General features: G+C 31.9%; 4 protein-coding genes across 4 annotated transcripts; all 4 read left to right on the forward strand.

Annotated features, from left to right (window-relative positions):
* On the forward strand, positions 1-1,424 carry LOC117907745 (F-box/LRR-repeat protein At3g48880-like). Its single transcript, XM_034821392.1, has 2 exons — positions 1-611; positions 692-1,424. Exons 1-2 carry the CDS (start codon positions 133-135, stop codon positions 1,218-1,220), a joined length of 1,008 nt encoding a protein of 335 aa, XP_034677283.1. The 5' UTR covers positions 1-132; the 3' UTR covers positions 1,221-1,424.
* Positions 1,425-3,528: 2,104 nt separating this feature from the next.
* LOC117906351 lies at positions 3,529-6,401 on the forward strand. The gene is made up of 4 exons (XM_034819347.1): positions 3,529-3,583; positions 4,074-4,565; positions 4,881-5,221; positions 5,683-6,401. The coding sequence occupies exons 2-4, from the start codon at positions 4,077-4,079 to the stop codon at positions 5,897-5,899; spliced, it is 1,047 nt and encodes a 348-aa protein (XP_034675238.1). The 5' UTR covers positions 3,529-3,583; positions 4,074-4,076; the 3' UTR covers positions 5,900-6,401.
* Positions 6,402-12,951: 6,550 nt separating this feature from the next.
* Positions 12,952-13,589, forward strand: LOC117907145 (ethylene-responsive transcription factor ERF023-like). The gene has a single exon (XM_034820561.1). The coding sequence runs from the start codon at positions 12,967-12,969 to the stop codon at positions 13,489-13,491; it is 525 nt and encodes a 174-aa protein (XP_034676452.1). The 5' UTR covers positions 12,952-12,966; the 3' UTR covers positions 13,492-13,589.
* Positions 13,590-19,344: 5,755 nt separating this feature from the next.
* Positions 19,345-23,267, forward strand: LOC117907436 (probable beta-1,3-galactosyltransferase 8). The gene is made up of 9 exons (XM_034820972.1): positions 19,345-19,464; positions 20,337-20,636; positions 20,721-20,791; positions 20,870-21,057; positions 21,138-21,395; positions 21,545-21,632; positions 22,383-22,508; positions 22,593-22,702; positions 22,990-23,267. The coding sequence occupies exons 2-9, from the start codon at positions 20,454-20,456 to the stop codon at positions 23,136-23,138; spliced, it is 1,173 nt and encodes a 390-aa protein (XP_034676863.1). The 5' UTR covers positions 19,345-19,464; positions 20,337-20,453; the 3' UTR covers positions 23,139-23,267.
* The last annotated feature ends 326 nt before the right edge of the window (positions 23,268-23,593 follow it).

Here is a 23,593-nt window from a genome sequence, read left to right on the forward strand (position 1 = left end):
CACAAACACAGCCGTATATGCACAGGGAATTTGGGAAATCAACAGGTTTGATGGGAATGTTGTATGCTGTAATATATCTGGCATTCGAACAAATCACTGAGTGGCTATACACGCTGCTATTGAAACAAATCAATGAGCGGCTATACACGCTGCTATTCAAACATCCGAAAAAGGTTATTGGCTGAGTGTTACAGACGAAAATGTGAGAAGCTATGCTTGCAGTTTCGGGAAGTGTTATTGGCTGGGATTGACAGACTACCCCTGAAGAAGATATACAGAGAATTTAAGAAAATGTTACTTGCTCTGGGAAGACCAAAGTGGGAGGAGCTAGACAGGGACTGTTTGGCGATCGTGCTTCAAAAAGCGGGACTGAAGTCATTAGTGTCCAGTGCTCCCTATGTCTGCAAAACATGGCATGAAGCAAGCCTTGATCCTAAGTGCTGGGAAGATCTTGCTTTTCCTGAACATATTGACTTAATGATGGAACGGCTAGCTGGCATTTCAAGGACTGCATTCATGAGGGCCATAGTTGATCATAGTGGTGGACATGCTACTTCAATTATGCTGTCCAATGACTTCTCCATAGAAGCATTGGAGTATGTCGGTAACCAGTAAGTTTTGAAATTTTTCTATGAGAGGAAAATTGAGTCTTCCTTGCAATTTATTAATTAAGCGTTGTACCATTTTCCAGGTGCCCTGCCTTGAAGTCTTTGGCTCTGCATCATCCTATGGCTCTCCAGAAAGCAGTTGTTATTTCAAACCAGATAAGCAAATGGGGAAATCTTGAAACAGTAACCCTCATGAGGGGCTGTCATATGAAGAAAATAGTACCCCAAATCAGTCTTCATTGCAAGAACTTTACTGATATGAGGGCTCCCCAATCCTACATTGGGGAAGATGAAGCATCACTCGTTGTCACCCATCTGCCAAAGATTAAGCACTTGAGTTTAAAAGGATCAACCATTGAGGGGGAGACTCTAGTGATGATAATACTGGGATGCAAAGAGCTTGCGAGTTTAGACGCCAGGGACTGCACTGGTTTTAAGGCTGATGATGCTGGGATACTGCAACTTGCTTCACATATTCCTGCATTCAAGTGTGAAGGTTCCAGGGATTTTAAGAATTACAGACACAGGCTAGTCAATGGTGTTCCACAACAAGAACTTGAAGAGGGCCATATTAATATTGAATGGGATCGCCTTTTTCATAAGTTTGGATAGCTTGATGGGCTGAGTTCAGCAGGGCTTGGTAACCAGAGCTGCCATAAGAAATTCCCACATGTATACACAAATAATGTAAGATGAACTATCCATACGCCAATGCTTTTGCCATCCTAAACTCTTCAAAACATGTCCTAAATTCTCCAAAACATGTTGCCATTGTCTGAGCCTTTTGTAGTCTACCTGTTGATATAGCTTTGGCCAATAAAGAGCGTTTATGAGTGTTTTTCTCTTCCAAGTATTTTTAGTTATAAAAAGTAATACAAGTAATTTTGTAATTTTTTGAAAATGTTTTTCTAAATATATTATTGTTGTTGTAGTAATAAGGCTGAGACTTTTTGTTGAAATCATGGCATTTGGGGGATAGGAGAAAAGCTTGCCAAAACAAGAAGCATCGTCCATGTTATTGTGTTTAGCATTATAACATGCTGGAAACAAGCTATCTAGGTTTATATACAAGACAAAAAGTATGTTTTCATATATACATTTGAAAAAAAAATATATCATAAAATAAAAACTCACGAAAAATAATTCAAATTTTATACATTTTTAAATCAAAAGTAATACCCGGATGGATGATGAAAGGTAATTAATTACCTATATCATTAAAAGGTAGTAATTGTGTAGGTAAAAGTAATGCTTTTGATATATAAAATCTTAATTATATTTAAATAAATATATTAAGTTTGGATTTTATAAATTTGGGTTTTTTTTTTTTTTTTCATACGTATTTGTGAAAATGGTGATTTTGAGCTGGTATTGGACTGGCTGCTTGTACAAGTCCAAGCAACAAAGAAAATGATCATTTTGGGCTAGCAAGATTTTGGGCTGGTATTGGACTCACAGGAGTTTGGCTTTTACCTGATCTAATAATTAATAAATTAATGTGGCTTAAGAAACAAAGGAAACAAACAAGCCATGAGTTTAGCATTTGTTTGGGCACATTTTTAAAGAGAGAATTGAAAATTTATTTTTAAGAAAAAAATATTCTATTTGGGAATGTAAATATAAAAAACAATATTCTCAATTTATCTTTTCTGCAAAGGCACTATACACTTATATAACACTTGGGACATATTTAAATTATTTTTAAAGCCACCAATTTGTAGAATAAAGTCTCAAGAATTTGCTTTTAATAAAATTTTTGTCAAATATGTTTTCTAAGTTAAAAAATTATTTTTTATTCTAAAGAATAAAAAACTATTTTTAAGAACAATTACTAAGCAAATCTCATAATCTTTTATAAAACAAGGAAGTATATCGTGATAAGTTCAGTTTTTTAGGGCTTATTTAGGAATTTTTTTCAAAAAAAAAGTTCTTAAAAATATTGAGAATAATTTTCAAAAATAATTCTTTGATTTTTTTTTTTAAATAAAAATCTATTTGAAAATTTTGAATACTCTTAACATGTTTTCTACATTTTTAAATAATTTTTTTTATCGGACTTTATTTTCAATCCTTTCCTATATTTATATGATTATTTTTAAAATAATCCTTAAAAAACAAATAAAAATAACCCAAACAATATTTAAAATATATTCTCAAAAAACAATTTAACTTCAAAACAAACTCCCAAAAATTTGTCTTTTATAAAAATGTTACAGACGTGTTTTCAAGTTTGGAATAACTTTCTATTTTTAAGATTAAAAAACTGTTTATAAAATTAATTCCCAAACATATTCTAATTTACTTAAAAGTTTAAATTATTAAATAACGAATCAACAAATCAAACTTATTTAATCTCTTATTTGCATGTGTTAGCCTAAGCAAATTATCACTACCCCACTTAGGTGTGGTGTTAGTGTTTCATGTGGAATTGAAAGATAAGAAAAATTGTTTAAAGAAAATGTGAAAGTGTGGGAAGTATTTTATATTGTTTAGTAATTAATTGACCTACAGAGGATAAGTTCAAGAATAAATTAGGAAATAAAAAATTTAAAATTAAAAAAAAAAAAAAAAAAAAAAAAAAAAAAGTCTTACTACCTTCATTTTTAAATTTTTTATTTTTAAAATTATAAAAACTTAAAAAATAATAATTTTAAAAACTATTTAAAATTTTAAGATATCAAAAAAAAAAATTACTACCTTCAATTTTAAAAATTGTAAAATAATTTATAAGAAGTTTTTTATTTTAAAAGCAAAAAAATAGAAAGTATATTCAAGTTAAGTAGTAAAATAAATAAAATTATCAAAGTTAAAAAAAATCACATGATTTGCACAGCTATCTCTCTGCATGCTTTAGTCAAGAGTCAGCAAAGTAAGAAAATGTGTGCTCCATAAAACACAAAAAGAAAACTTTCACTGACTTCAGACACTTTACTGTCTCTCTCAAAAGAGTTGCTTCAGTTGGTCATCAGCTTCAGGTAATTATTCCACTGTATCACAATTCTTCTTTCTCTTCATTCATCAAAATTTTGCTGCATTCACCCAATTTCTTTAACTTGGCTGCTTTCTTACCTTCTCTATTTTTTTTTCTTTTTCTTTTTTTTCTGTTTTTTTCTTTTTCACTGATTTTGAAATTTTGAATCCCTAGTGTTAAGATCAGTTAGATATAGATGGGGTCCAAGCATCAATCCACCAACCTGATCATCTTTAAGGATGAAAAATGAAAATCTGAAAAAATACAATATACATATTAATCAGAAAATGCCCAACAGAAATGGGTTTGAGAACCCAGGAGAGACTGGGTTAGGAATCTTTGAAATCTTCGGTTTACAAGTGGAATATGATACATAATTTCATTATTTCAAGCATAATTTCTTTATATGTTTGAAGTGTATGCATGGTTGTGTCTAAATCAATCACCTTAGGGATACGGTTGTTTTATTCTAATTTTGTGGCTGTGAATGGTAGATTATGACTGCAACTGGTGTGGCAGTGCATTGTTATTGGAACGGGCGAGTGAAAAAGGAAAAGGGCGATGTTGATTATGAAGGTGACAATGTCAACATCATGCCTGTTAAGCTCAACTATGGAACTACCTATGCTGAATTGTTGGATAAAATCTATACAATCACAGGCATTGACAGATGGGGTTTTGAGTTGAACATCATATGCAGATATCCTATATCTTCACGGGAATATAAACAGATCCCAATAAAGAATGATGAGGCTGTGGAACTGATGTTGGAGGTCCCAATCAGATCAGGGGTGTTCTGTGTAGAAATATATTTGGAGACTAATGCAGTCAATAAACCATTTCATGTTGAAGCAAATGCACCAGCAAATGTGCAAATATCTCCTTTGAGTCATTTGCTAAAAGGAGAGTGTAATGCGGTCTATTCAAACGATTGGGAGACATCATCCAAGCATTCAAATCATTCTCCTAAAAAAGACGATAATCAGGTATATCGCTAATTGTGGTTCTTATTAGTTCATTCTATATAGAACAACGTTTAATTTGTGCATACAATTTTTTCTCAGGGGAGAATAATCCCAAAAACAAATGAATTTAAAATCTGAAGGTGCCTTAGGCCTTGACTGATCACATCACTCTTGTGATCTGGTGCCTAGGCAAAATGACTTGTTCCATGAATGACTTTGGAAAATTAAGAGGTGGGGGAAGATCCTTTTATGCCATGAATCTGAGTACATAGGACCTATCATATGTTAATTTTAAGTCCATAATAAATATACAACTCTGAATTATTCATTGCTCAGATGGAGGGACGAAAGTGGGAGGAGTTAAACAGGGACTGTTTGGTGAATGTGTTTCAAAAAGTGGGAATGGAGTCAATGTTGTTGGATGTTCCCCTTGTATGCAAGTCATGGCATAAAGCGAGCCTCGATCCTAAGTGCTGGGAGTTTCTCATTTTTCCTGAATATATCCAGCCTGATGATATATGGGGGAGGGGCCCCTTTGCAGAAAGGTTTATGCTGGAATTTCAATTCTTTGTCACTGCATTCATAAAGTCTGTAATCGACCGTAGCTGTGGACATGCCACTGCACTTAGCCTCCCCATCTGCTGCACCGAAGAGGCATTCAAGTATGCTGCTAACAAGTAAGTTATCTAATGAAAATACTGACAGATACAATCTATACAGACGTGTATTTGATATAGGAGCAACTATTTATCTGCAATTTCGTTGTGATTGCCTCTAAGCATTTCCTCCTTATTCTCTAAGTAACCTTTGTGTAGCTAAGTGCCCACTGGCTTGGTTGATATCTTTCTTTCATTTGAGTATGCATAGTGATTTTGGATACTTCTTTAAAACAACCCCACTACTGGGGAATTGCAAGGGATTGAGAACAAGACTCAGGTTGGTTTTCATACCTTTAACCAGTATTCACACAGGCATCATATATGTTTCCAGGTTAATTAGGTTTTGTCTAGTGATGCCATGAAGAGAGAGCATTGGTGATCAACTACCATTTCTCGGCTTTTTACATGCATTGTATTGCCAATCAAATACAATGAGTTTTCCTTGCAGTGTAGGATTCTAACTGAACCATTATTTCCAGGTGTCCTAAACTAGAGCTTTTGGGATTGAATGCTGTTCTACTTCACAAGCATTCCAGTATTATCCCAAAATTGATATCCAGGTGGAAAAATCTGCAATCGTTGGTACTTAGGAGCAGCCATGGCATGGAGGAAATCCTCGCCCCAATTCGTCTTTTCTGCAGAAACTTCACAAGGCTATCCGCTCCAAAAACGAATGTTGGCAACAAGGAAGCATAAGCCATTGTCACCTCGCTGCCAAACCTTAGGTATTTGGTTCTAAATGGAGCATCCATTGAGCGGGAAAGTTTAGTGATGATATTGCAGGGCTGCAAACAGCTTATCAAGATAGATGTGAGGGAATGTGATGGTTTTGATGAGGATGATGCTGAGATATTGAAGCTTGCTTCTCATATTCCTTCATTCATGTGCAAAGGTTCGTTCCTTTATGACCCCTTCGATGACTATGAGCATACCCAAATTGATCACAATTACCGTGTTTATGGTTATGGTTGCTGTTATGATTATGATTGAGACTCGGTGAATCTACTTCAGTTTTGACTTGTTGATTAGCCTATAGCTGCTATGAGAAGCTCCCTTGTGTGCCTTCACATATATGTAATGTAAGACTCAAAATATGTTAATATTGTTTGAGCCTTTTGCAACGTATGTTTATAAATACCTCCTCCAACTATAGAATGTAATTAAATATATAAATTCTGTTGTGATTGTGTGCATTAAAGCGATTGGTAGTTACCTACTTACCTAAATGCAAAAATTTGTTTTTTCTTTCTCAAGTTTTATCAATGATTCCATGTCATTATGTTCACATAGAGGTGATGGACATTGAGCATCGAAGGCAAGTTTTCATGGGTTCAATGTGTTGAAAGGTAATGCAATGTGAGTTTGATTTGTGTGGATGAAGGTTGTATCAAGCAAGCATTATTTATTGTGCATATTTGATCATTAGGAGTGGGTTTTGTCGTTTTTTTCCATATCATAATCTTCTTGAAAGAGCTTTGGGAGAAAATTTATAGGGTTAGGGTTTCATTTTGTGATCATCTATCCATTGTTTGATTTGATCTTCATCCATACATTTCAAGAGATCCAATTTGGATATATAATCTTCATGATTTGGTCTAAAGCTTAGGAGTCTTGAGATGGGAATGATAGGATGGAAGAGGCATGAAATTTTTTTATTATTGACCATAAAGAGTTTGTTTGATAATGTTTTTATTCAAAGTGTTTTTAATGAAAACATTTTTTCTGAAAGTGTTTTTCTTTAAAAGTCTTTTTAACCCTCTTAAATTTTCTCTTCAACGGGCTTTTAATGTCAAAAGAGGAATTTTCACATAAAATCATTGTTAAGACAATCAAGTAGAGCAAACTCAAATGGCCGAAGTAAGAACAATTTACATGGACAAAAATTTGTTTTAATTGCATGCATGATATAAGGAATTCAAGGAATTACTTCAAATGTAGCATCCAAAAATTATTATTTACGCAACTTCAGTACCATATGCTTATTATGTAAATGACATTTGATGCATGTAATAGTTCTCGCTACTTTTCTTAGATTTTATGACCGTATTATGCAAAAAGCAAGATATGTGTTTAATACATACCATGTATCTTGTCAATAACTTTCAATCAAGAACAAATCCCACTCTTCAAATTAGGCAAGTAGGACCAACGGGATTTCTTGTAAGAGTCATTCTAAAAATAATAAATGCACCCAACTTTCATTCCAAAGTTTTCTTTTCCGATTTGGATACTACTTCGGCTACTCCCCAACATGATGATACATTGATCTAACTTACAAGACTATGAATAGGTGAAAACATGATGTGGGTTCTACATTATGGATATGCACTCTCCATACCCCATCTCACTGAAAATGCTTTAAAAGAAAAAAAATTAAAATTAATTAATTAATAAATAAATAGGTGTAGAGAGATAAAAGACCAATTATTCAATATCATCCTCCTATCTAAGGGGACAAAATCCAACACCACCTTCGTGGATATCTAGTTACTAGATGATCATTTATTGTTCTTCTCTATTTTTTTCTTTCACATTTTCTCATAAATTTTATAGAAATCAAATATGACCTAAATATTTATATTTGGCATAAGTACTTTAATATTTTGTCATAACTAAAACCATTAAATGATAAAAAAGAAAGAAAATCAAAGACAATACAATAATTTCAAGTCAAATTGTCTATTTGTAGTTTTTGGATGTCCTCACAATAATCCAATCTACTTATATACTATATGAAAAATCTATGATACCGATATGGTATCATATCAAAATTTGAATTTGAAACATTGTTTAAGTATATGATAAATCTAGATCATTGAATGATGGTATAAGTAGTGATATTAAAAATAATATGCTTTCTTAACAAATTTAGGAGTTTATATTTTTATTTTGCAATATTTTGTCAGTAGTGCTTTCATTATAAAGGCTTTGAAGGGAATATCACTTGGTATTAATAAACCCAGTAAAACCGTTTTAACAGTGTTTTTTGATAATGTATTATATAATAAAAACATGATTTTTGGAAGAATCAGTTCAAGTGATTGTCTAATAATCACTTCAAGTGATCCTCACAAATTTTAAAAGCTTGTAAAATATTTAGGTTTTATTTGGAAAGTATTTTCAAAAACAGTTCTCAAAAATAGTTTTTAAAAAATGTTTTATGATATTTTGTAAAATGGAAGTCTATTTGAAAATTTAAAATATTTTTAACTTGTTTTTATGTTTTGAAAACAACTTTTATATGTAGTGTTTTATTTTTAATCATTATTCATATTTGTATTATTATTTTTAAAACATTCCTAAAAAAAATAAGTTATTTAAAAGCATCATAATTTTTTGTTTTTTTACCACGTGTTTTCCTTTTTTTTTTTTCTATCGAGATAACTGAAAACCATTTTAATTTATGTAAGAGAGTGATTCTATGTAATAGAAATAATTCTATTTTAAAATCACTTGCAACGAGCTTTTTAGTATTGGGATTTTGATCAAAAATGTACTTTTGACAACGTTTCTTTTCATAATAGAGTCATATAACCAAAAAATTGGATTTTTAAAATAATTATCTAACTTATGATAGAGTGGTATATCTTTCAAATTTGGATTTGGGTACAAAAGGGGGTAAGGCATGCTTTTGGGCTTCAGCATGGGATATAAAGGTCCACTAATTAGCAATTTTATTTTCATTTTCAATATATTTATATTTATCTATTATTTAATTTGAAAATATCAAATATAAAAAATAAATATTATTAATTTTAAGTTTCTTCTTACATATTTTAGATTTTTTATAATTATTTTTAATTTTTATAAAATACAAATTATATATTTATAAAATCACTTATTTGACTATGATCCAACCATCAATCCAAACATTGAAATGTGAATAATAACCTTTTTAATTCAATTATCAATTCAATTTAATACCACTAATCTTCTAGATTTTTAAAACTTTAGTAAACATCTCATTTTTGTTTGGAATAAAGTTTTTTTAACCCTCTTAAATTTTCTCTTCAACAAGCTTTTAATCTCAAAAGAGGAATTTTCACATAAAATCATTGTTAAGGCAATCAAGTAGAGCAAACTCAAATAGCCGAAGTAAAACAATTTATATGGGCAAAAACTTGTTTTAATTGCATGCATGCTATAAGGAATTCAAGGAATTACTTCAAATGTAGCATCCGAAAAATATTTACGCAACTTCAATACCATAAGTTTATTAGGTATATGACATTTGACACATGTAATAAAGGATATGTGTTTGATACATACCATGTATCTTGCCAATAATTTTCAATCGAGAACAAATCCCACTCTTTAAATTAGGCAAGTAGGACCGATGGGGTTTCTTGCAAGACTCATTCTAAAAATAATGTACCCAACTTTCATTCCAAAAATGATGTGCCCAACTTTCATTCCAAAGTTTTCTTTTCAAATTTGGATACTACTTCGGCTACTCCCCAACATGATAATACATTGATCTAACTTATGGGACTATGAACATGTGAAAAAGTGATGTGGGTTCTACATTATGGATATGCACTCTCCATATCCCATCTCACTGAAAATGTTTTAAAAGAAAAAAAAATTAAAATTAAAATTAATTAATAAATAAATAAGTGTAGAGAGATAAAAGACCAATTATTCAATATCATCCTTCTATCCAAGGGGACAAAATTTAACATCACTCTCGTGGATATCTAGTCACTAGATAATCATATCAGATCATATCAAATATTCGTTCCTTTTACTGTTCTTCTTTATTTTTTTCTTTCACATTTTCTCATAAAATTTATAGAAATCAAATGTGACCTAAATATCTATATTTGACATAAGAACTTTAATATTTTGTCATAACTAAAACCATCAAAGGATAAAAAGGAAAGAAAATCAAAGATAATACAATGATTTCAAGTCAAATTTTCTGTTTGTAGTTTTTGGATGTCCTCACAATAATCCAATCTACTTATATACTATATGAAAAATCTATGATACCGATACGGTATCATATCAAAATTTGAATTTGAATTGTTTAAGTATATGATAAAATCTAAATCATTGAATGATGATATAAGTAGTGATATTAAAAATAATGTGCTTTCATAACAAATTCTCAAAAAATATAATTAATAATTTATTAAACATATTTTTAAAATTAAAAAAAATTAAAACAATTTTTAAATAGACCCTAAGTCAGCTCGACTATTAAGTTTGACATAGCATTCAGGTAATTGAACTTGAATAATTTAGAAAAATACCTACTCATAATAGGCCAATAGTCAGTCACCTCGTTAGATAAAAACTCGATTATTATTATTATGTGAGAATGATAATACCCTTTTCATAAATTTCGGATTATAAAACTTTTGAATGAATATCATGGATGAGAGGCTTAATGCTTCAAATTAGAGGACTTTTTTTTTTTTTTTTGGAAATGGGGATGTAATATGAGTAGTTAGGTTTCACTACAAGTTCAATTTTCTTCCACCACAACAACTAAGCAAAAACAATAACAAACCAAGGAAATATCAACAAAAATCCACCTAAGTGAGATAAAATATCTAGAAACAATTTCTTCTTTTTCAATAAAAATAATAATGCAAGTTTTTGTTAACTCCTTTAACACTAGAGACTATTAGAAATACATTAATATTTAAGATGAAAACCTTCTCATATTAGATATACAAAGAAGAAGAGAAGAGAAGAGAGTGGAGAGAGTACTTTACAAAATTTTTCACAAGGCCAAAGTAGAAGTTGAAGGGATTCACCCCAAATCTTCACATTCACACTTGGATTAACCCCATTGACTCGTACAAAATGCCTTAGAAAAAAAAAAGTTATGGTTTTTCTCCCTTTTTCTCTTCTTTTCTTGACCGACTCAAATAGGCTCCTTTCAATAGTAAGGAAAAAAAGAAATAAGAAGAAGAAGAAAAACGACCCTAACTAGTGTCATTATTGGACTTAAAAACCAACCATGAGAGTAGCCCAAACTGTGGGCTTTGTAATAAAAGTAACCATTGCTTTTGAAATATTTTACCAAGCTAATTCTTTTTTATCACATCAACATTCATATATTTTTATTTTTTATTTTTTATTTTTTATTTTTTATGCCAAAACCACATTCGGTAATCACGGTTTTAGCTATAATAGTCATTAGTTGAGGTTTTAAAAACCACATATGGTCATGGTGGTTTTAATCTTAAGTTAAAATGATAGTTATCAATAATAAAAATCAGTGATAAAGTGGATGATGATGTGTCAGAAGACTACTGGTCAATGATTTGAAAGGTAACGTGGATCAATAATTTTCCTTTTTCATTTTTTTTTTATTAAAAGAATGGTTTTGCCACCTTAAAAACAACATATCATTGATTGGAACTCATTAGTCGGTAGTCCAACATTTTTTTCTTTTTAATATATATATGCCAATTTAGAAATTGTCTCGAGATAATTTGGTAATTGTAAAGTAATTTTAAAATTTAAAATTATTTTAAAAACATGACTTCAAAATTCAGAACATGACCTAAAAATATCCCTTTCGATATAAATTTCTATTTGACTTTTCACAAACCATGATGACTTAAAAATAATTTTCTAATTACCAAAACTGAAAAAAAAAATTTCCAAAATTACTTTACCAAAAACCCCTAAATTAGGCAAGCACAAAGACCATTCCGGACTTTGTTGCCCAACTCATGCTAAAATATCTGTCCGAAGTTTCTTTTCAAATTTGGACTCCTTAAGATATTTTGATTATAATAATAATATATATACATTAACACACAGGTGTGAGGCTATCCACAGTTGAAAATGAGAGAGAGTCAAAGAGTGTGCGATGTCAAGTAAAATGTGTCAAAATTCATGTTAACAGCTGGCCTTTGCGCGTTCTCTTCATTGTCATTCATGCACTTCTTTTTTAGGTATGAATATCTACTCAACGTCGTATTACCAATTTCTCCTTTGTTTTATTCTTTTTCTTTTGCTTTTCTTATTCATATAATTTGGGATTTACTATGCCATGAGTCTGTCTAATGGAATTATTTATTATATTTCAAAGAAAGTGGACTTTTTGTCGGATAAATTGGTCTCAAAATATGAGAAAAAAATCAATCAATAAATTATATACACCCACTTTCGTAATTATTTTTGAAACATGTTTAATAATAAAAAAATAATAATAATTTTATATTGTTAAATATTGAAATTGGATTATTTTTAAATAATATTTTTTAGTTGTTTTTAATTATTTTTACTTATTTTATAGGGATTGTTTTAAAAAATAATTATATATAATAATTGAAAGTAAAATATTATATATAAAATTGTTTTTAAAAACCTCACTTTTAACTTACAATTATCTCAATTCTTATTTAAATTTTACTTCTTTGTATTTAAGGTTTTTTATTCAATTTTTATATTTTTATTTAGTAATCAAAATTTAATGATATATATTGAAGGCGCAAATTCAAATTTTGGTATAATAATAAATGGGTAACGGGTAACTTATCATTAAAAAAAAAAATCATATCATCAAGATGAATTAAAATAAAAATAATTTGAAAAAAAAAAGGAGAAAATTTAAGAAAAAGAAAAAGAAAGATTAAGGGTAATATAGAAATTTCAAATGGGATTGTCCTCATGTACTTTTTGAGTGTCCTTCCAAGAATCGGCCCGACCCCACACGTTGCCAGCTATTTTGCCCTTCCCAAGGACACCATCTCCTTCTCTACTTATTCTCTCATCTGGGCCATCGCTCCACAGCCTTTATGTCTTCTTCACAGCCACGCCCCTCTCCTTCTTCTCAGCTCAAACCCAAACGCCAATCCGATTCTCCCTTTCGAGGTGTCCGGAAACGCAGCTGGGGCCGGTACGTTTCAGAAATTCGCCTTCCGGGGAAGAAGACCCGGGTCTGGCTGGGATCTTTCGGGTCGCCGGAGATGGCCGCTCGGGCCTACGACGCCGCTGCGTTCTTCCTCAGGGGCGACTCGGCCTGCCTCAACTTCCCCGAATCGGCCGAGTCTCTGCCCCGCCCAGAGTCGTCTTCTAGAAGGGACATCCAGGTGGCTGCTGCAAAGGCGGCAGCGGAAAACTCTGCTGCTGGAACGGATACCAGCGCTGGGGTTCGGGACCTGAGCTTGGAGGACTGGTGTGGGTTTGAGGTTGGTGATGAAACGACGCCATTTGGAGGGCCGGTACACAGTCCTCTCAGTTTTGAGTCGTTTGAGTGCTTGTTTGATGATGTAACGACGTCGTTTGGCGATGAAGTTACGTTTACTAACTACCCCTGGTAATTTTCACAATCGAGTGGATGAAGCTGAGCTTGTGGTGGTTAATGTGTATATATATGTAAATGGAAGAGTGAGAAATGGAATGGTTTTATTTTCTATCATTTTTCGTCTTTTGGCTATGTTTGGTTCCGAAAATTTGGTTATGGAAAATTTGAAGGAAAATGCACGGGTTTCCAACATTTGGTTATGAAAAATTTGATTGGTTATGAAAAATATGAAGAAAAATGCATGGGAAGAAAATATAAAGGAAAAAGGGGATGGAAATACGAAGAAAATAGAAAGAAAAAATACATAAAAATTTGATAAATTATTTTTTTTGTTATTTTAAATTTATTTTATTTATTTTAAAATAATTTAAAAATATATAAATTTTTAATTAATTATAATTATATTTAATTTTTTTATTTTTTATTATAACATAATCAAATATAAAAAAAATAAAAAAATATATATTTTTTTTTAGCATTTTTCGAGAATCAAATCTAACCTTTAACTATAAATTCTAAGTGAATTATTAGACAAAAACGAGGAGAAAGAGAAATTTTCTTAGTGGATGAAGAACAAAGGGGAAATTTTCTCAAATTCATCAATGACTTGTCACGACAATATATAGCAAAAAATGACTTGTCATCATATCACATAACAAGACCATAAGTAGTGGATGCCTATTTTTCCAAAATTTTGATTTTTCTTCTCAAGGAATGACCAATGGACCCACCTTATCTAGATAAACCTTCCTTTGACAAGGTCGCATTCGGGGAGACAACTGAAAAATAGTAATCATTAGTAGAATTATTTTATTCACTCTCGTGGACTTGGTACACGATAAAATCATTATTAAAACAATTTAATTATAACACATCAATCCAATGTAATGTACAACTGTACAAGTAAACCATAATTTAATAAGTTTGTCATGTCCTAAAATGGTAAAAAAAAAAAAAATTATTAAAAAATATTACAATATTAATATATTTAGTCCTTGCATTAATACATCGCTCCATTGTATTAATAAAAAATAATTCAATAAATTTATTCTATTCTAAACGGAATAGTAGTACTAGATATTTATTTTTATACTCTAATAACATCTAACACATCATATTAATGTATTAATATCAACAATTCAATGCATTAAAATTATTAATTTATTTTTACATATAAAATGTATTTAAGCTCCATAAAAATAAATAAATAAATAAATAAAGCCAACCTTTTTAATAGCTTACCGCGAAAGCCATTTATAGGACTTAATGAAGTATTAATAATGCTAAATCATGGTATCTTTAAAGTCAAGCCTTCAACTTTATCTTAATTTCGAAGTGAAGGCAAAAAAGTAAACCGATATTACAAACTACACCTACATGATATTTTCTATGGGTTAAGCCTATTGAAAAAGCAAATAAACGAAATTAGATTTATTGCCACAAAAATTAAGAATATTTACACCATGTGGCTGATCAGATACTCATTTAATCCATCTCAATGGCATTCTTCATTGTAAAACCAGTTGCTTTTTTTTTTTCATCTTCATTTTTACAATTAAAAAATTATGAATAATTCAACAATCATATTGGGTAAACATTTTTTACCATCTATTTTTAAAATTTGATAGCAATTTTTTTAAAGGTACCAAAAAATTTTTATGCCCAATTTTTTATTTTTTTTTTTAAAAAAAAACAGGTCTTATACTTCTTTACCAAACAAACAACTTCCGTTCATTACCTATATTTGAAAAATATTTGAATTTGTTGTAAAATCTTCAAGAAATATTTTTTCTAAAAAAAATTCCCTTAATTACCCGGTGTGTGTCTATATATATATATATATATATATATATATAAAAGTTGTTTTCACATCTGAGAAAACAATCAAGTATATAGCTTTTAAGTATAATTTAACTGATTGGATTATTTTAAACCCTAATTTTCAAATTAAGTTTATTAAAGGAGAAAGTTTCATTCCTAATCACTCAACTCGTGGAATTTGCAGGGTTCACGAGACCATGGCCCCTAAAAAGAATACCCAAACTCCTAACCAGAAAACCCAACTCAGTCAAGCTCCTTCTCCCCATAAAATGCTATGGAGCCAATAAATTGAAGAAGAAGAAGCAATGCTTCATTCTTCTAACCCTATGCCTAACAAGATGATGACCTTGTATTATGATCATTCTGATTCAGTTAATCCAGTCAAGGCCACCTAGTACCCAACCATTTCTGGGTCCCAGACCTTCAAGCAAGTCATTAAGGCTAATCCCTCTCAAAAGTTGCACCTGAATCAATTAAAGCAATAATATCAAGAATAAATTTATTCTTAATTACTATAGTAAGGGAGACTTCCCACCTTTGGAAGATAACTTTACTAATAGTATTTAAGTATGTATTTATCTTATCATTATTGTCTTGTGAAGATTCAAGAACTTCTTCAAAGTCTTCTTTTTTAGGATTACTGTGGTAAAAACCTACCCTATTGATATAATCATGAGGGATAGGGAATTCTGAGTTTGTAGGTTGTCTTAGGTTCTTAATATCCTTCTTATACTGCCCTATTTCTTCTTGAAGATTTTTAATAGTCAGGGTATTAAGGATTTTCTCTTGTTTATCACTATGATCCTTAAAAGGGTTTTGGATAGAAGGTTCTCTGGTTAACCTAATTAGTCCATTATCCTTTGCTTTTGGACTAATATCCCTTTTAACCAAAAGGATTCTCCTATGGGAAGGCATAGGTGTTTCAGGGATAACAAGATTATCTTTAACCTTTTTGCTTATTCTATCAATGAAAGCTTGATCAATTTGAGGATTTTCCTGGAATTTCTTAGATAATTCAAAAGGCTTAAACAAAGGCTTATTATCATTCTTAACAAAAGACTTCTTAAGGTGATCCTGAGTTTCAATAATCTCCTCAACTCTGTTGACTTGATTTCTAAGGGTTATGAGAAACATATTAGTATAATTGATTTGTTCCATAATCCTTCTAACATCGGTTGCACTAGCAGTTCCTTTATCCTCTGGCTTAGTCTTAAAAGGTGAAGCTGTGACTATGGTTTCATTAATATTCTTTTCTATCTTAGCTTCAGGAGGATGGATGGATTCTATAACAGTATTGTCACTGGTTTTCCATATCTTAGCTTTTGTAGAGGTGTTATTAATACGCTTACAAGGATAATCTGGATATTCCTCTTGTTTGAAGAGTTCAAACCAAATCCAAAACTTAATATTTTTCTTTTCTTATCCTAAGTAGGCATAGAATTCTTCTTGGTAAATGGTTCTAATGACCTTAGGAACAGTGCTAACGAACCAATCATTTCTTTGCTTATTGACTTCATAATAGAAGTCATTTCTTAAAAGATCCTTGTTGATCTCAAAGTCCTCATCACTTAGGCTTATTGTGTTAATCATCTGAGAATAGGTAGGAGACATTACAAGGGACTCATCTTGTTGGGATTCCTGAGTAGACTCATTTTCCTCAGTGTAAAATGGTCTAGCCACGTTGGTGTGACTTCTGACACCTGTCAGCTTAATATTCTTAGAATTTCCTAAGTTGGAACCTTCTTCTTCCCTAGTGGTTCTAATTGGGATGGAAGAGCTTGAAGCTCTAGAGGGTTCATAAACAGAAACTCTAGGGCTGCTAGAATGTCTAAAAGAGTTTGAGAAAACCAGTTCTCCTCCTCCATCAGGATATTGAACAATTTGTTCAATACTTTTAGATCGCTATGCAATGGCTGGAACAACATTAGCAAAATGCCAATTTTCAGGAAACTCAACATCTTTCCATAAGATCTTCTTGGGGATGATGAAATCTGACTTATCAAGCATATCTGAGTGAAAGTAAGTGGTCTCACCTTTAGGACTGGTGCAAAGAGCCCCAGATCCAACGCTTGTGTTCATACTCTTATAGGCAAACCTGGTTATGATTGAAACAGGACTGTTTCCTAGTTTGATCTTAAAGTCATGGGTCTTAATATGCAGGACAACGGAATCTAAGATGTCTGCATCTCTTATTTAAACTGTGAAGTTAGGATAGCACTGGAAATAAACTGGGCCATCATTCAGTCCAGTTTGGACTGCGCCTATAATAGAATCTCGATATTCGAGATGCCTATTATCCCTTAAACACATGACAATAGAGGTGTTTAACCCTAATCTTGTCAAAGGCTTAGCTGCTACTTGAATCATACCAAAGTGTATGAAATTATAGCCATCTCTCTTATGCTTTTCAATGGATCTGTTATCTAGAAGTCTTATGACTTGGTCGTCTTGTTCTAAGCTGACTGACATTTCAGAGGTCTTGATGGTATAATCTGTGAAGAACTTAAAGGTTCCTTTCTTATAAATTTCTTGATTAGACACCTTAGGTAACTTCCAATCATCTAAATCATTTTAGATCTTAGGATAATTGATCTCTTCACTGTTTACAACAGTATCTTGAGAATCACTGGATCTCCTAGACATGGTTCTGAAAATTGAACTCATTTTAGGGTTTTGATCTAGAGCCTAATAGCAAATTGACAAACCTTATGAGATGTCACCCCAACCTTCTCACAGCCTAACAAACGCCTATCCACGGCTAACAACGGCTCAACCGGCAGGGCTCGCGCTCCTAGGTACACTGCTACCTATCCTAGGTTCAGAAAATTCCCTTGAAAGATTAGGATTTCCGCTAGGCATAATTCCTGTTTTCATTGCATATGACCTTATCCTGGGTGTCTATGTGTTAGGCTGTAAGAGGGTTGGGGTGACGTCTCATAAGATTTGTCAATCTGCTATTAGGTTCTAGATCAAAACCCTAAAATGAGTTCAATTTTCAGAACCATGTCTAGGAGATCCAATGATTCTCAAGATACTATTGTAAACAGTGAAGAGATCAATTATCCTAAGATCCAAAATGATTTAGATGATTGGAAGTTACCCAAGGTATTTAATCAAGAAATTTATAAGAAAGGAACATTTAAGTTCTTCACAGATTATACCATCAAGACCTTTGAAATGTCAGTCAGCTTAAAACAAGACGACCAAGTCATAAGACTTCTAGATAACATATCCATTGAAAAGCATAAGAGAGATGGCTATAATTTCATACACTTTGGTATGATTCAAGTAGCAGTTAAGCCTTGTGTAATATATATATATATATATATATATATATATATATATATATATATACATATATATAATTTTTTTAAAAAAATCAATAAAAAATTATGGGTACATTACAAAAATGCTCTTAATTCTTTCAATTTCCAAAAAATATCAATGGAGAAATTCATATAACAAAAATATATGCATATTGGCATGAATTTTATATGATATCTTTAGATGTATCTAATTTATTAAATCTTAATAGAATGACCTATTCAAGAATATTCGGACACATATAGTTTAGGGTTAGTATTGGTTCAAAAAAGAAAAAGAATTTAATAGTTAAATTGGGGTAGAGCTTAAAAATAAATAATAAATAAATAAATAAAAACATTTTTGTAATTTCCCAAAAATTTATTCATATTTTCTACCATAAAAATTATAAAAACACCTCAATAATTAAGCACCAAACATAATTAAAAAAAAAAAATTTATGCATCAAACATCTGAATCTAGGTTTATGTTGCCATCAAACATTGAAGTTAGAAATTAATGAATGAGTATATCATGCATGATGACATGCTCTCTCAGTCACACACACTGATCGGTTGAGAGCATTCTAACTCAAATAATGCTGATTTAATGAGGCGCCGCATTCGACTTAGGAAGCTATTTGCTGTTATTAGTATAAAGTCTGTTGAGCCATGAAACCCACATGATTCAACTGCCAACCCTACGAACCAAAACCCTAGCTTCATCCTCTTTAGACTTGTTGCACTGCTAGCCACCCCATGAACTTAAGAAGAAAACTTCCATTCTAGGGATTTTCTGTCTTAAAGTTTTAAGCAGTTTTGGTAAAAATGATCATCATCGCATCTCAGTGAGCATCCTCAAAAAGGTATTTAGTGGCCTATTTTTAGTTCACTTACCAACTAACCAAAGAATTTGTTATTTTTAGGTGAGAATGTAGAATTTTTCTCTTTGAAGTTTATTGTATTTTCAAGTTCATTCAACCTAAATTATGATAATATTGTAGGACATTTCTTGTGTTAAAATTTTAAGCATTTTCGATTGATAATTAATTGTCTATTTTTTTGTATACTTAGCAACCTATAAGGATTAGTTATTTTCCCATGAGCACGTATAATTTTAATTAATTTCTTTTCAAATCTTGTTGCACTTTAATCTCATTAATCCGATTGAGATTATGATAAACCCTAGGCTCGATATTAGTTAGGTTTAAAAACTAATATCATTTATCTTATTTAGGAAAAATTTAGAATCTATTTGATGGTGATTTTAAGAATTAATGCTTTTAACCTTTGAAGCACTAAAAATTTTTTATCAAAAAAGTTGAAGTACTAGAAATGTTAGAAGCTATTCCTAGAATTACCTTTAATCAAAGTCTTACTCAAATTAAATTCAATCTTTAACGTGATCATCTTCCTAATCTTGTTGACATAGACTTGACGGGATTTGCTCTCCTCTTGAATGCTAAAGAAAAGGAAAATTTTCAACTTCCCCCCTCCCTCCATTGGAATCACCAAGAACATTGATTTTTGCATTCAAGGAATCATTTTCAATCGTTTTCACCTAAAAATCTCGTATCCCTGAACATGATGTGTTCGACCACACAGCATTTTTCATGGCTGAAATTGCTTGAACCCTAAGATTAACTACCCACCCTACCCATCTTTCATATCTATATGTATAAGACCCTCTCAACTTAGCTCAAATGCCATTTAATCTTTTGTTGTTTCCTTCATGAAGCTCTTCTTCGCTAAGACAGCAAAGGACAGGGTCCAGCAGCCAGAGAAAAGAAACCTAAGAGCTTATTTCCCTCATTCGAATCTAGCTTTGTGGCCTGGGAAGCTTGGGGAGAAGAAGATGAGGGGAAAACTGGTTCCGGGAAAAGCCATTTTCATTCTATGCATGGCTAGCTTTCTTGCAGGGTCGCTCTTCACTACCCGGACATGGACACACCGTTCCTATTCCTGTAACAATGACCGTCAACTTCAATTCATCCCCAACAAGGTGGCCTTGTCCAGAACAGGATGCGATCAGAATCGGGTAACATTCTATCGTTTCGGAAATAATGAATAAGTTGCTATTTGATTTTGAGCAGATAAGTGAAGTTGTGTTCATGTGATACAGAAGCTGATACAAGGAGATGATCACTCAGAAGATATAATGGGAGAAGTCACAAAGACGCATCAAGCTATTCAGTAAGCTAAAACTCTCTTATGATCAATTATTTTTCTACACATTTTGCTGATATTTTTTCTGATTATATGGAAGTGAAGATCGCTGGATAAGACAGTTTCAAAGGTAGAAATGGAACTAGCAGTGGGCCGCACCAGCCAGACCGGCCACCAGGTTTCCCAAGACACCCCACAGAATCTGCGGAAAGCTTTTGTTGTGATAGGGATTAACACTGCGTTCAGCAGCAGGAAACGCCGGGACTCGCTCCGAGAAACATGGATGCCGAGAGGTGGTGGTGGTTGTTCTATACTATATATATCGTTTTAGGGATTTTATTTCGCCTATTAATTCAGTTTCATCATCTTCCAGGAGCGAAGCGCGCAAGATTGGAGAAGGAAAAAGGGGTGATTATCCGGTTTGTGATCGGACACAGCGCGACGCCGGGCGGGGTTCTGGACAGGGCCATAGACGCGGAGGAGGAGGAGAACAAGGACTTTCTTAGGCTGAACCATGTGGAGGGATACCATGAGCTCTCAAGCAAGACCCGGTTGTATTTTTCCACTGCGGTTTCGATGTGGGATGCAGATTTTTATGTTAAAATAGATGATGATGTGCACCTAAACGTGGGTAAGCTCAAGCATTTCTTTACGAGATATGTTAGATTATTTTCTTTTCTTTTCTTTTTTTTTATTTATTTATTATTAATTTTTTATTTTATTTTTATGTGTGTAGGTATGCTAAGATTTTTTTTTTTTTTTTTTTTTTTATGGGTGTAGGTATGCTAGTGAGAACACTTGCAAGGTATAGGTACAAACCTAGGATCTACATTGGATGCATGAAGTCAGGACCAGTTCTCTCTCAAAAGTGAGCTTTTTTTTTTTAATTCTGAATTTAAATTTTCAATATTGGATAGAATAATTAAATGGTACTAGAATATGATTGATTGAAGTGGTATGAATAATTTATAAAATTAAGGATATTAGTAATGGGTAGGCATGCTCATATTTTATTGTTTGATTAAGGGATGTTTTAAAAGAAAAGGATAATTTGGTCCTAATTGTACAACCACGTAGCGGGGAATATGCTTTGGTGTTATACCAACTAATCATAAGACTACCAATGGTGCAATTTTAGAGCACGCTTGTGCTTTGGTACTTGTATTTGGAATAGCTTCTAGTGAAAAGGGTAATTTGGTCCTACTAATACAGGTAAGGTCAGGGACTCAGGGCTCATGCTTTGGTTGTTGTACTTAGAATAGTCTAGTGAAAAGGGTAATTCGGTCCTAATAATACAAGCACTTTGTGGACTCAATACTTGCATTGTTATGCTAAGAAAGTAGTAGAAAAAAACCAATGAAGGGTAATTTAGTACCGATAGTACAATCTACAATTGCATCATTTGGCTGTGGTACTTGAAAAAATTTAAATGAAAAAGGGTAATTTGGTCCATATAATAGAATACCACACGTTTTCTATTCAATATCTAATGAAATTATTAAGATTTGAAAAAATCATAATTTAAATTAATTGTTATATATTATAATTTGTAGATATCCACAAAATATGAAATTAAAAAATTAATGAGCGAAATGACGAAAATGACCTTGTTGTGCAGAGGGGTGAAATATTACGAGCCAGAGTTCTGGAAATTTGGAGAGGAAGGGAACAAGTATTTCAGGCATGCCACTGGTCAAATCTACGCAATTTCGAAGGATCTAGCGGCCTACATTTCTATCAACGCGTGAGTTCATCATCTGTCTTACACGTGTCCTCAGGAACGTGGATCTAGCATGAAGCTGATACACAAAAATTGTTTGACTTGCAGGCCCATTCTACATAGATATGCCAATGAAGATGTTTCTCTGGGGTCATGGTTCATTGGCTTGGAAGTAGAGCACGTTGATGACCGTATGATGTGTTGTGGGACCCCTCCAGGTAAATTCTGACCGTTGGATTCTCTCATGTGCCTGTGGATCTTAAAGACCGTTTATGAATGGGCGGCCCAGCCCATAACACAAACCCATGCGTGATAAGACCATATTTTGCCCTACTTAGGATTTATTTAACTTTTTGAGTATAAAAAAAATCATATTATAATTATAATTATATTTATATTATATAGGGTTTGATTTTGCTAGAATTATATATATATATAATGAAAGTTACTACTTTTTGATGTTTTTTTTTTTTTTTCTAAGATAACGTTGGATGTGAATGTTTAGATTGCGAATGGAAGACACAAGTTGGAAATGTATGTGTGGCATCCTTTGATTGGTCGTGCAGTGGAATATGCAAGTCTGTGGAGAGGATGAAGGATGTGCACAACACTTGTGGAGAAGGAGACGGGTTTGTTTGGAATGTTGAGCTCTAAGTCTCTAACCTACTCAATCGCTGCTCTAATTTTGTACCGAATAACAAGCTTCTGGTTCTCTTTTTCTTGTAGGTTTTTCACAGTTATATCAATGAAATAAAACAATTTTCATGCTACAATTTCTCTCAAGTGTATCTCTTTACGGTTGGGGTTTATTTATTTATTTATTTTATGTTTATTTCTTGAAATTAAAAAAAATGAAAAAAGAAAAAGAAAAAAAATTACCTTTAATATTAACAAATTATTTTATATATTTCTTAAACTTATTTTAATTATTTTTCTTTGAATAAATAATAAAATTTTATTATTATATATAATGGAAAACTTAAAAAAGGTAAAGAAAAAAAGAAGAAAAGAAACGATATAATAAAGCAATAAATAAATAATTAATTAATTAAAATGAAACTTTTACCATAAAATTTATTTTTTAAAATTTTAAAGATATAAAGATTTTT

The sequence above is a fragment of the Vitis riparia genome, chromosome 18 (assembly GCF_004353265.1).
Source record: "Vitis riparia cultivar Riparia Gloire de Montpellier isolate 1030 chromosome 18, EGFV_Vit.rip_1.0, whole genome shotgun sequence".
NCBI classification, from domain to species: Eukaryota; Viridiplantae; Streptophyta; class Magnoliopsida; order Vitales; family Vitaceae; genus Vitis; species Vitis riparia.

Coding starts and splice junctions, on each gene's coding strand:
- LOC117907145 (XM_034820561.1), top strand. CDS start 12,967: ATGTCTTCTTCACAGCCACGCCCCTCTCCTTCTTCTCAGCTCAAACCC.
- LOC117906351 (XM_034819347.1), top strand. CDS start 4,077: ATGACTGCAACTGGTGTGGCAGTGCATTGTTATTGGAACGGGCGAGTG. Junction 4,566..4,880: donor CTAAAAAAGACGATAATCAG/GTATATCGCTAA, acceptor TTCATTGCTCAG/ATGGAGGGACGAAAGTGGGA. Junction 5,222..5,682: donor TTCAAGTATGCTGCTAACAA/GTAAGTTATCTA, acceptor CATTATTTCCAG/GTGTCCTAAACTAGAGCTTT.
- LOC117907436 (XM_034820972.1), top strand. CDS start 20,454: ATGAGGGGAAAACTGGTTCCGGGAAAAGCCATTTTCATTCTATGCATG. Junction 21,058..21,137: donor AGAAACATGGATGCCGAGAG/GTGGTGGTGGTT, acceptor ATCATCTTCCAG/GAGCGAAGCGCGCAAGATTG. Junction 22,703..22,989: donor GTGTTGTGGGACCCCTCCAG/GTAAATTCTGAC, acceptor GTGAATGTTTAG/ATTGCGAATGGAAGACACAA.
- LOC117907745 (XM_034821392.1), top strand. CDS start 133: ATGAGCGGCTATACACGCTGCTATTCAAACATCCGAAAAAGGTTATTG. Junction 612..691: donor TTGGAGTATGTCGGTAACCA/GTAAGTTTTGAA, acceptor ACCATTTTCCAG/GTGCCCTGCCTTGAAGTCTT.